Below are 13,489 nucleotides of genomic sequence, written 5' to 3' on the forward strand. Positions count from 1 at the left end.
GTTTGCTTATAACTAACATCAATGGTATATAACTTATAGGCTTCTCAAATTAACCATTTGTGGTCGGAAAGTAGCTGAAAGGTACAAAAATAAGTCATTTCACGTTGTTAATGACATAAACGTTAACAACGTCCTATGGGTAGATGTCCAAGGCATGCCCATACCAAATTTCAGGTCAATTGGGTTTAATGCCAGGGCACAGGACGTATTTTGTTAGTCTCACTGTCTTCAAATTACCCATGATGCATTGCGATATTCACGCCGATTTGATAATCAGCCTAATGGGGTGCAATGCTTTAAATACTCGTAACTACAGATAGCATTGACCAATTTTGTTGATTTAAAGCCCAAAATGCAGCGCATAATATGGCCAATCATCATAACTTGTTACACAAGGCCCCATAGGTAGCCTGAATAAATGCCTGATTTTGGAAAGTAAACAATGTGTTTTTACTCGAAAAATTACCCTCAAAATCGGAGTTTAAAGGCGTATAACTTCCTAAAAATGCAGAATATCGGCAAAAAATCTATTGCGTTGTGATTACTGTGGCATGTTTTGTCTACAAACCAATTTTCGCCGAGAATTATTGATGTTTGATATTTTTTTCCCGGCCCTTTGGATTTCGTCCCAAGGCACGAGGTCCATTTTGATGACGTCACTTGGTCACGTGATTACACCAAGAAAGCTACTCATACAGACTTGCTATCATACATCAAACTAAACTTTGGTTATTGCAGATTAAAAAAATCTATGGTAGCACTGGTCCGTCTTGGTGGTACAAAAAACGGTCTCGGCCCATGGACTAAGATACAGCAGAAATATACAGTACAAACCTCAGACTCTAAGAACTTGCTAAGGATCTGGGCAGCATCTTTTCTGTTGTCGTCTGTCGTCACCTCAAACTCTTCCTGAAAACAAGGTGAAGTAGACAGAATCATTATCAGCAGTTCTGTGTCATATGTGTAGAAACTGTTACTGTAAATCATGAAACTTTTGCAGGGGGTTTTTGCACTTTTCGTGGTGATCTCTCTACGAATTACTAGTATATGTTAGACTACTGTACTATAGAATCATTCACTTGTGAATTTAAAACAGTGCAAATCTGCCTTTCCCTCCTACAAAATAAAACCGCAAAAAGTTTTATAATTTACAGTAGTAAGATTGCTAAACCATTTGGCTATGCCGTGCTGAAAGTAATAAAGTCCTAAATTATAAATGACCACTGCCGGGTTTAACATTATTATTTTACTTGTAATGAAATACATCTTCAGCATTATGATACAGATTTAATATAATCCTTAATATAGCTGGTACTTTCTAGAAGTTTAGAGGTTTGGCAATCTGCCTAGAGTAATTAGAAACAGTTGTATTCATTCCTGGGGTACACAAGAGTGACATTTGTGCCTCCTGCAATAGGCTTGGGAAAAATGTTCTTTTCCATTTCAGTCCTGAAAAAAAGGCTGGTATGTATGGATTCTCTTCTTCTTTTTTTTTTTTTGAATGTCATGAAATGCATTAGGACCAGGGCTGTGTCCAGGACCTACATGTTTTTTACATATCTCTCTTCATATGCTTGTGAGAAACGGACAAATATTTATTCAATAATAATTTGCTTCAGAAAATGCATTAAGTAACCTTTCAGAGGGTTTGAAATTCAGATGTCAGAGAAAAAAAAAAAAAAGGCTGGGGTCGGCGGTTTTGGCAAGGATTGGATGTCCGAAACACTTTTTCTAGGAGACAGAAGGATGGACAATAATACAGAAGTGTCGGAAACACATAGAGCAGGACGATCTCCCGGATACATTTTGTACCGACATGCACACCCACACAAGTAGTTAAACAATGCATGCACATGTCCAACTCGTGGCCATGTTTACTAACAACAAGTTTCACATTCAAATAGTCACAGCCCTCTGATATACTTCTATTCACTTGCATTAACAACTATCAAATGTGTGGTTTATTGGTACTTCTTATGAAAATTAACTTTAATGATTTTTATGTTGCCTTTGTCTATAATATAATCCCCTTCTTCAATGAAGGTATTTGGAATGTTCTTATTGCTATATAATCAATCACATTGTTTGCCAACAACAGGGGGTGGGGTTAGGTGGGTGTTGGTTGTTGAATGGTATACATAATACAAAAAATGAAAACTCAGTCAAGCTATTCATCACATATAACATCATACTCTGTGAGGCTTGCAACATTAAATTCTGTTTCTGTTTGAAAATTCAATTTGATTGACAAGAAATTGAATTGTGAAGTAAAGTTGCTATCATACCAAAAATCTAACCTTCGACATACGTAACACAAAAGCAACACAATTGTTGACTTACGTGCCTGATTTTGTTTTGGAGTGACACAGACAAATCTTTCCAGGATCAGGACTCACTATGTTTTCAAGCAATTAGGTTGCCAGGTTATGATATGCATCTGGCACTTTGAAAAACAGTATGTTTGAGAGATCTCTAGTACAGCATCCCGCAGGTATGCACAGTTTACATTTGCCAGAGTGCATTATACTGGGGGGGGGGGTGTTGCCTTGGAGATCTGTTTGGATACATTTTTCAATGGTGCTGGATACATGTGACTCGGCGGAATTATGTTAGTAGATGTTATCAGGTCAGCAACATTCAGGACAAACTTGATGTTAACTTCAAACTAACACAAGTATTTACCAATAATGAATTTCATAGCATTTTTACATTTATTATGTAAATTATGTCTTTTTCTTCCATTATCTACAAAAGATACAAAACTAGAAGTTATACTGCAATACCAAGGTCAGCCACCAGGAGGCCCAAATTTCATACTGACCTTTGTCTTCCTAGGACCTACATGTCCCTGCACACCAATTATCATCCATAAGGGCCTTTGTAAGTTATGCTGACCACAAATATGCAGAAACACACACACACACACACAAACAGTCTGAAAACAATAATTATTACATGTACATGTATACTGTACCTCCATTTTTTAAAGAGGTAAAAAAATGTGCTAGACAAGGAATGTGTTAGACAAGATAGCATGGAAGTTGTATTTGGAAGCTTCTATGGCACAGTGTGGCTACTATAAAACATGAAACTTTCACAGTGGTTTTATTTCACTGTTACTTAGTGTAGCAGAGGTCACTGAAAAAACCCCTGCAAATACATGTACATGTAATTTCACGATTTACAATACGTAAGTAAGTCCATGGCAAAGCATTGTCATTCTATGCCAATCCCTGGGCTAAATTGTTTCCAAGACTGTCCCAACAAATTACTTCTAAGTGTGTACGAAGACAGCCAAGGCCTGTAAACTCATCTGGAACATCAACTTTATTGGGAATCCCTATTAAAGTGAGTGCAGTCCTGAAATTCCATTTAATGACCCTTGACCAGCCTGGCTTCAGGTATATGCCCCAGACTTCAACAAGCAGTAAATGAAGCCAGCCACTAATGTCACGATATATGGCAGCTTGCTACATGTAGCACGAGGCCAAGTTTATTTTTCCAATCCACATGCTAATGTTGGGATTGGAAGTGGTGCCTTGGAAATGGCATGCCTTCAGCAGCTATGACCAGGACTCCAAATTCATTGTTGGGTATAGGTGTGTGTGTGTGTGTGTGTGTGCGTGCATCACTGTCATCGTTAATGTGTTGTGGAGGGGATAGACCAGGACCTGACATAAGATTAAGAAACATGAAATCATATTCTGATTGAAAGAAAGTCAAGAAACATAAACATTTATATCACCTGTTTTGTCTTCCCCTCCGTTGAGTCCAATGGTAAATCCAAACAAATAAATAAACAAGTTTATACAAGAATATGGAGGCTGAGAAATGATAAATACATTTACAGTAGGTAGGTAGCCTCCTTCAGTCACATCATACTGCATGTAACACTGCTCTGTGTCTAGTGTTTTCTCTTCATCCATTATAATCAACATTCTAATTCATCCATTATCATCATTATCATTACTGAAGAAGGAACCATATTTTCAAACTCTTGTTTCCTCATCCAGAGCTTTAATTTGGTCTGGTTCTCAAAGGTTCCTGGAAGTCATGTTATCCTGGGGATGTTTTACACAGGTTATTCTTGTGTGAACAATTAGTGATATCATGTACCTGCAAATAAAGCTGGTATGTATTATGTTCCATAGAAGAGTGTTGTTATATTATGGGTACAGGAATACAAGGATATACACATCAGAAACCAGCAATCAAGACACTGATGATTGAAAATGAGCCAACTGAGTCAATCTCATCAGATATTGTCCTGTTCATCCTAGCCTGGATGCCAGGACCTACAGAGGCTGGCTCCTTGGCTCTTTGAGTCATGTATTTATGCACACACACACACATGGACAGACAGACACACACACACACACACACTCATGCAAATATAGCAACCTTTAGAAAGGTTTATTTTTAGGACCAGTGGTTGAACAAGAATTAAGCAATCTTAAGATATTTACAGGGGATGAATGCACACTGTATACGATACAACACATCTGCTTTACTCTGGTCAATAAAAGGACAGGGCAAAAATACCTCCCGTGTTTTTACACACACAACCTACCACATCGATTACGTGGTGGATCCGGGCAAAGATACCATGGGAGAAAGGAAGGGTTCTAAATTCTAACAAAAGAACACAACAGTTGAACTTAAACTATGGACTATTTATGAGAAAAATAGTTATCTAAAGTCAAGTAAATATTATATACTCATACATCCAACATAGCATAGCAGTCATCAACGTTGAACATTCCATTTCTGCATTCCAATTACATACAAATGAACTTGAATGACACATATGTTGAACATGCTTTATTTTTCTGTTGCTTTTATGTCACCACGGTCAAGCTTACAGGTGACGTCTCCGTGCTTTTCAAAAAACGCACTACATGTACATAAATGACAACATATCAAAACCCCATATTGTATGAATAAATGGAATTTAGAGATAAACATTCTGGGATGAAAGAAGACGTATTGAACAACATGGATGACTAGGATGCACAGATACCTGACAACACCACGTCCATGTTATCACAATATCAGATTCACTAAGGGAGGTCAGGGTCAAAGGGAGTGATTACGGGCCATAAGATCGATACTGTTAATGCATTTAACTTCGCAGTGGACCTATTTCCTGGAAGGAGAGAAAAGGAGGTTTATGGAAGTTTAGAAGTTTGCATTCAAAACAATTCTATAGTACAGTTCAACCTTATAGCACATATTTGTAGTGTTCTGATTTCGCGTTGAGAGGTCACAGTGAAAACAAAGCCATCACAAAAGTTTCTGCATTCACAGTGCCTATGTGAGACTTTTCAGCGTCATAGCAGAACCCACTATTTTTGAAGTCTTGTTGAAAACAAAATCAATCCAGAAAATAACTTGTTGCCAATGAAATAAACTCCTGTGTCCAATACAAATGTATTTACATTGCTGTTGACCACAGGTATTCATAAAAACATTTTCTACTCCACTAATACATGTACATTTTCACCTGTCACTACTAACAAAAATAAAGGAGGCTGTATCATAAGGTTACAGAGCCTCATGGCTAACCTATCTGAAGTTTTTAAACTTGACTTTCTTTCCTCGTTTCCCACAGGAATGTAGATTTTATCTGGCCCAAATCTTGTGTTTTGTGGTTGCAGTCTGACAGCCAAACTTGTATACAGATGCAATGGGATTTAGACATTCTTGTCATGTTACTGAAATTCTTTCTAATTCAACATGGGCAGATCCTGGTCGAAGGACTCGAAGGGAGATGCCAGACAAAGGTAAGGCTTATGAAAACACATCAGAAATCTCATAATCATATTATGTGAAATATCTTAAGTTTTTGTTGCTCTTACCGATTCTGTATATGCAATCACCCATTTGCTCTCATAAGGCTAGAGACCAGACCATACAGCAGGAAAGTGAAGACAGGAAATGAGATAACAATTTCTAGGACCTTTCTGGGACCTTTGGCCTAACTTCCTGTCAGCATTCCAGATGTGCTTAGCATATGATAGTCAAAGTAATCATGATTTGACAGACAGACCGAAAAAGAAAACCTCCATACATTGCTTCAGGCTTGTCTGTAAGTCTTGTGTGTGTGTGTGTGTGTGTGTGTGTGTGCGTGTGTGTGTGCGTGCACAGAATGCAGCATTGCATGATGAAGTGGTGAATTCTGTATCTCTGATTGACTTCCTTATCTTCTATCTTGTACAATACTGCCAAAGTACATTTGTATATTATCATAGAGCACACATGTTGAGAGGTCCAGATACCAATTGCGTGATTCAGAAAGGGTGCAGCAATTTGCAAACTGACATTTGAGTGATATCGATCTGTGGACTAAACGTTTGAACACTGCTGCCTCTTTGGAAAGTAGAAACTGCAACAACACATTGATCTAAAAGGACACTGTTGGGAGAATGTAATAATGCTGTGATCATATTCGTTGTAGGCCATCGTATGATTTTACTGTTGTTGAATTTTAAAGCAGGCTGTGGCAGAACCAACAACCCACACGACAGCCTTTACTTTCACAAGACAGCTGTACGACATTCCCACAACTATCCCAAGTGAGGATGTCATTAGTTTGCAATCGTGTGATGATTGTATGATGAATGTGACTGGGTCAGACCTTAAAGAGTAAAAAACTTTCACAGTGCAGCATACCACATTTCTAAAGCTAACAAATTAGTAAACAAACAATACCACCACTCACCACTTTGTTCAGGAAACAAATACACCTGTTTAGCTTGTCATCTTTCTTGCAGAACTGGCGAAACAGCTCCCGACCAATGGGCTGCTTCTCACAGATGGACGTGTAGTCGCAATCTGAAGGATGTATTAAGAGGTTTGTCATTCTTCCAAACCACCCATTTCTTTATCAGATACTGGAATACAAATTGATAGACTAATACATGAGAGAGCTTGAAAAACTGCATATGATACATGTACATATACACTTTTGAGCACCCACAATTGGAGCTGATTATGACTAATTTGTGATTGTGTGTCCACCTAGATATTTGTGTAGGTACGTATGTAATGGTAATGTTGTATACTAGTATATTGCATATCGAGAAAAAATAAGATTTTAGGTAGTATTACTTGTTCCAAAATTAGCTATAGAATATATACAGGAAGTTATGTGTGTAATGTAGTTTTACTGATATTCTTTTCAAAAAAAAAACAACTTTTTCCCCTTAAGCTTAACTCAATCTGCAGTCAGAATTGATATCTCGGCAATGTTAAGAAGAAAACAGAAAACAAGGTACAGTTGGACGTGATATGCCTCACGTACCTTGCCTTATCAACATATTTGAATACATGAGACATAAATTAATAATATTTACAACATAATACTTCATCTTACATGTATTTGCTATAATAATGTCATAGCATTTATCATAACTTCATGCCAAACTCTCAGTCTCACATACAAAATCACACACATTGACATGAAATCTGTTTGACATAACCTCACGACAACTACGTCAAGTCAGTGACACGTCAAGCTACCCAGGGTGCAATTGTGCAGCTGATGAAGCAGGAGACTGATGGCGAACCATTCTGCACAGAAAATCTAATCAGTGAAAGTGGGCCACCCTCCAATAACCATCATTAGCCCGGCATCATCGGTCCATATTTCACCATTAATGCATCACACAGGATGGAAGTGTTCAGTAATAAAGCAGACAGGATCAAGCAGTAACGTTTTATTACACAGCTTTGTTGGGACAGCCATTTGGTCAGATTTTTTGTAGACAGAGCCAAACTATGGCAGTAATGAAAAGCCTTTTAACTAAAGTAGAGACCATTAAGGTTTTCTCACAACAGCAATTTCTGACACTTATAAGTTATACGTCAAGAATATGCTGACACAAACTGTACACCAGTGTCCACCACATGTAATACCCTAGAGTACACGCACGTAACCCTAACAAATATCTAGGTGCCTATACAACATTTCCAGCCCTGTGTAGCGCAGTGGCTTCTGTACAGTCCTGTTTGGCACTGCTCTGGCCAGCCTGTGGCTTATCACACCTGACAAGATGTTTGACACCCTGCATATATCTATTGGTTACAGACAGGCCTGTGGCAAGGAACTTTGGAACCAAACCACGCCTCTTGTTAGACTATTTGCTGATTAAATCCAAACACACACAATACTCCTTTTGAGACCGTAGGTCAGGGGTTGTTTTCAACTAGAAATGAAATGGGATAACCTCACTCTTCGTAATGTTGAAAAAGAAACTACTCATTTTACATGGAAAACAAGAAGCTGAAACAATCTAGGCAACACACAGGTCAAAGTTCTACAGTACAGGTATTATAACTTGGGTAGGTTACTGCAACTGAGAAAAACTACTAGTACTTGGCACTTGTGTTGGTCTGTCAACATACATGTCATTTCTAACATCAACATTCAAGAGTATTTTCATGTGGAACTGTTCCATATCTGGTTTACTTTAGTTATAGCAGAGAACTGATATGGGTCAGTGTCCATGTGTGTTCAATCACAACTCAGTTGAAGCTAAAACTTGGGAATAGAAAAAATGTATGAGAAGGCTGACAAAGTACACTGTTACATACTTCGATTGCCAGGAAAGTCACAAATCCTCCACAACAAGGCTTCACACCCTGACCTGTTCCTCCCAACCGATTGACCTTCAGCCATGTCAAGGTTATTTCAGACTTAGTGACACAGGGAGAGGTCAGCCTAACTGTGTACATCCCGGAGCTGCTCCCTTCAAAATTGTTTATAAACAAGCCTGACAAATGCATTGTTTTCCCTCATCACTTAGGGTGAACAAGAGAGGGCTGGAACATTTCTTTAGGCCAAGGTACCTGGCACATCACACATCAAAAGATTACTGCAGCAGATAGAGTAGAATAATTAGGATTGTGATTTTTTAACAAATCTTAAAATTTTTCATAATTTTCATTTCATTTTGGGGGTCATATTTTTTTGTAAACTGCATCAGGTATATGGTAAAATATTGCACAAGGAAGTACAACCTTTACTGCACGAATGGCCCTTCCCTGCCCACCCACTGGTTAACAAATTTCACAAACTATATACGGTATACTATGCCTAAACACAATGTATCATACTAATTAGTAAAATATTAATCTTTATGAGTACTACATTTTGTTAACTTGTAGCACAATGCATGGAAAGCTCTTATATACACTATTCTAACAAACTTTGTTTAGCCCCAAGCAAAGGTTATCACATCCAGTAAGTCCTTGGCCATAGTTGGTGTTGACATGTTTGGGCATCAACTGATAAAACAGCTACCAAATAGCAATATATAGTCATGATTTGATGGCATACAGTTACTTGTATTCTCCAACATTGAAGCTTACAGAGTGTAAGAGATTTTGTTTGGGAAATGCCCTGAATATTTTCTTTAGTAACAATTAAAATCACCTAATCTACATAATATATGACATTGTAAAATGACTATTTCTTAATAACTTTTCTGTCACTTACAGCAGCTAAAGTAAACATGTAAGTGATTCATAACAACATTGGTAACAAAACCGTTCCAATACTAAAAATACTAGTATTTTTACGAGACTCATACATTCAGGTACAACCATGAAATTTACATAACGCAACATACGTATAGGCATAACTTGTTACATAGTCTACAAATTTTTTGAAACTTTACGACAGCTTGAATTGATTAGTTTTCATCCAATCTAATTGTCTCCAAATGACAACAGGACAAGTTACTGTGGGAGTGAATAATGTATTAGGGACTGTACAATATCTATCAAGGGAAGAGACAGTCATCCAAGGTCGGGTTAAAAAAGATAATTTTCATGGCCCTCCCCCTAGTCAAGTTTTTGTCCATGGCTCTCCCCTTTCTGTCTTACTCAGTTAGGCTCACAAAAATTTTTCTTGGTAGACACTGATAGGAAAGAAGGAGGATACATACCGATTTTGTCTCGTAGATATTCACACTCTGTGATGTGGGGGAATTTGAGTATCAGTTTCCATTTTTTACTCTTCCCTTTTCGTTTCCCTCCTCCACCTGAAAGATACAACAAATGGATACATGTTGACAAACTGATTCAAATATCAAAAGATTCAAAGACGAGTTCAAACATATAAGCTTCTGTTCCATGCCAATTATGGAAATACGTTGTACATGTATTACTATTAGTTACAATCTTAAAATTTTTTTTCTTTTTTAATTTTCATCATGTCATTGTCATGACTGACACATATGCACACACGCATGCACTCGCACACACACGCACGCACACATGCACACACACATATAAAATGTATAACAAATTTATTGCCTTGCCATATTTCTTATTCTTTAATTTACAAAATCAAAATCTTAACTGCTCCTATCATACAGACCTTAGCTGCCAGAAATAAAAAAGGCAACAGGATCATATGACTTCTTTGGCTATTCTTCCAAAATGTAACTCAAGTGTTTTTTGAAAGTGCTGGGTGCACTCTAGCATTCTCAAGTCACTTACAGGCATGACAGGACTCGAAATAATGGGTACACATCCACTTTTGTACACCCAAAATTAAAGCTGTGCACCTAATTTCTAACTGGGGGTGCACTTACGTGTAGATATTTGTATAGGGTACTATTGCTATACATATGGCATACAGAGTATACTTGACATTCAATTGTCAGAAAAAATTATAAAACCTTGTATTACCCATTCCTTGTTAAAAATCTTGAAGTCAATTATATAATTTCAGGCTCAAGCTCAAGATGCAGTATGGTTTGTAATTTAGTTTTGCTGAGATCTACTTTATTTTATGCTGTAATAGTGTAACCCAAAATTTTTCAGTGCACCTGAATTTTTAGGCTATATGTACATGTAGCAGGGCATATATCCCCAAAAGTAAATTTTGAATACCCTGCATAGGTCAGGGACTGCTGACAAAAAGAAGTGGAAGCTTGCTGCCCGATGTGCCATCAGGCACAGGAGGAACTAAGGTCTAAGGTAAGGCATAGGGTAAATCTAGCTGTTAAATCAAATAGCAGACAAGAATATCTTGAGGAAAGTTGTGCATATCTCATTGACATATCTTAAGATAAATCTTGCAACTGCCAACAGTCAGGTAATCTTTCCTTCTTTCAACTTAGTTAAAACCATGGTTCACTGTTCATTAGTGTTCAACACACCTACTGCTACTGTAAATAATGAACTTTTGCAGTGGTTCTACTTTTAAAGTATGAGGGAAAAGCAGGTTATTGGCAGTACATGTATTTAAAATTCAAGGTTGAAACAATTCTGTATTACAATAGAAATACAAAACACATTCAGTGTCATGATTTTACATCAAGAGGTCACTGCGAAAACTCAAAAATAAAACCATGTAGCTTTCATAATTTACAGTAGGATATAGAGCTGGTAACAAGTAACAGAAAACAGAGCTCACTCTGTACAACACAGAGCTTGTTGCAAAGACAAACTAATGCAAAATCTGGAACCACTGAAGTTGCCTTTTGCAGCATGGGATTCAAGCCGTTTCTGAAATGTGTCCTACTGACTGTGCATCTAGTCTAGCAAAACACTTAGCAAAAGCAACATGAGATCCCCTAAACCCCTCAGATTTTCTGGATCTGCCCACGGTAATTGCCAGAAGGAGTAATGAGGACAAACCAAGGCAGCACACAACATTAGAAACCTTCTGACCAGCAGTGTATTTGTCCAGGAGAAGCAGATTGCCGTATTTGCAGTGAATGGGTGTCTACCGCTGTGCAAACATCTCCTGCAATGGCTGCAACATTTGATGTGCCTCACATGCTCTGATGACACTGACTTCCTTGCTTTCTTCCCCTGAAAAGAGGGGAGCAGGGGAGGAGGAAAGCATGGTGTGGACACTGGATCCCCAGCTTTCAAAATCCCTGTCAAATCATGGCATTGTTTACAAACTCCCCACCTCTAGGCCCTCACCTCATCATATGCTGTCCTTGAAAGGTGGGGAGGGGGGCTAGTAGTAGGTATGGTCTACTCTTTCATGAAGCAAAACACACAGACAAAAACTGCTTGGGGCAATGATTTTGGAAAATGACTGTTCTGATGGCAAAATCAATCCCGTCATTCAATCACGGCAGATTTGAGCCTATCTACTTCTGGGTCTCTCCATAATGTTTTGAGAACTGTTGTGTGTGGTCTTTTAGCAGGGGATTGGACTTTGTGTTGGTGTCACGTAAATCAATGTGTAAACATTTCCCTGCTTTCTCCAGATCTAAAAAAATCTGTTCAGCAGTTAACATTCGAAACATAAACATTTTCAGGCAAGATGTCCACTACCAAATCAGGGGTACAGCATGGCACCCTGGGGTACATGAGCAAAGTAGGGGCTATCTAGTGCTGCTTTGCATGTTTTGTCAAATTCTATCAAGCTCTGCAAGGCCACACAACTAACATGTGCCTTCGGGCATGTGTTGCAAATACATAATTTGTATTATTAATCTCTAACACTGTGTCTCAGCTTGTTGTTGTTTTTGTTTACGTGATTGCATAATGATTTCCTATACATGTTGAGGATATTATGGATGGGGAAGGGATAGAATAATTTAAAGATTGACTGATCATATTAAACATGTTTAGCTGTGAACCTGTGAGTGGTCGCACAATATTCAGGCATGACACAGCTCACATCGATCTGTGCAAAAACGTACTCCATAGATTATCTAATCTGGAACATTACCCACAAATTTTCCTTGTCGTCTGGGTTAAATATTTTGTAGTAGTAGCTGAACTACAGGGGGGAAGCAGGGGGCATCTACGGGCTACTTCACACCTTTTCCCAATCTGAGCTGTGCTGTGCAAGGCCACACAAGAAAGGGCACGCCTCTGGCCGTGGTGCAGGAACGCGATCGATCATATCATCTGCCATCCCCACAAGAACGTTTCTGGGAGGGCTTCAGTACTGAAGTGCAGAGGAAGCGCTGACATGTGAAACACACATGTACACAGGAACTCTGCGCCAGAAAAATGTAACAAAATGTGGCGCGGAAGCTGGAAGCCACCCTCGCTTCGGCACACGGGATAGACTAATTACGATCCCACACAAACCTTGTCCACGAGGTGACATTTTACCGATTGTGGCATAAGGGATCCAGTCAGAGGTGCATATGCCGTTCGATTCTTGCTACAATAACGCTGAAAATAAGAAGCAACCCCTGTTGGTGGTCGCTTGCTTATAAACACATCGACCTGTCCTCGAAATGGCCAGTTGAAAAAACATGGCTACTTGTGGGTCGACTCGGCACCACAGCACCGCCCTTACCTTCTCTAGCCTTGATGTAAACGGTATTGGCGACGATATTTTCCAACTCCATAGACGTGACACCTTCCTGCCGGGCCAATCGGGGTTATCGAAGGAGAAATTCCAAGGATCGGCAGGAAAACCCGAGGTGAAGTCCGTCTGTCAGACGGTAGGTGCCGGGTGGGGGCTGTGCTGCAGGCTGGACTAAACGAATCACGCACA

The 13,489-nt window shown here is 38.8% G+C and overlaps 1 protein-coding gene across 2 annotated transcripts in view; it reads right to left on the reverse strand.

Annotated features, from left to right (window-relative positions):
• The window catches only part of LOC109475498 (G protein-coupled receptor kinase 6-like), a 35,003-nt gene extending 21,514 nt beyond the window's left edge, over positions 1-13,489 (reverse strand). For both annotated transcript variants that reach the window (XM_019776129.1, XM_019776130.1), the window contains exons 1-4: positions 13,289-13,489; positions 9,951-10,046; positions 6,722-6,834; positions 835-909 (exon numbers count right to left, since the gene is read on the reverse strand). In XM_019776129.1, the coding sequence (XP_019631688.1) occupies positions 835-909; positions 6,722-6,834; positions 9,951-10,046; positions 13,289-13,340 (336 nt within the window). In that variant the 5' untranslated portion in view covers positions 13,341-13,489. The remainder of the gene's footprint in view (positions 1-834; positions 910-6,721; positions 6,835-9,950; positions 10,047-13,288) is intronic.

The sequence above is a fragment of the Branchiostoma belcheri genome, unplaced genomic scaffold, assembly GCF_001625305.1.
Source record: "Branchiostoma belcheri isolate BF01 breed outbred unplaced genomic scaffold, Haploidv18h27 scaffold34, whole genome shotgun sequence".
Classification (NCBI taxonomy): domain Eukaryota; kingdom Metazoa; phylum Chordata; class Leptocardii; order Amphioxiformes; family Branchiostomatidae; genus Branchiostoma; species Branchiostoma belcheri.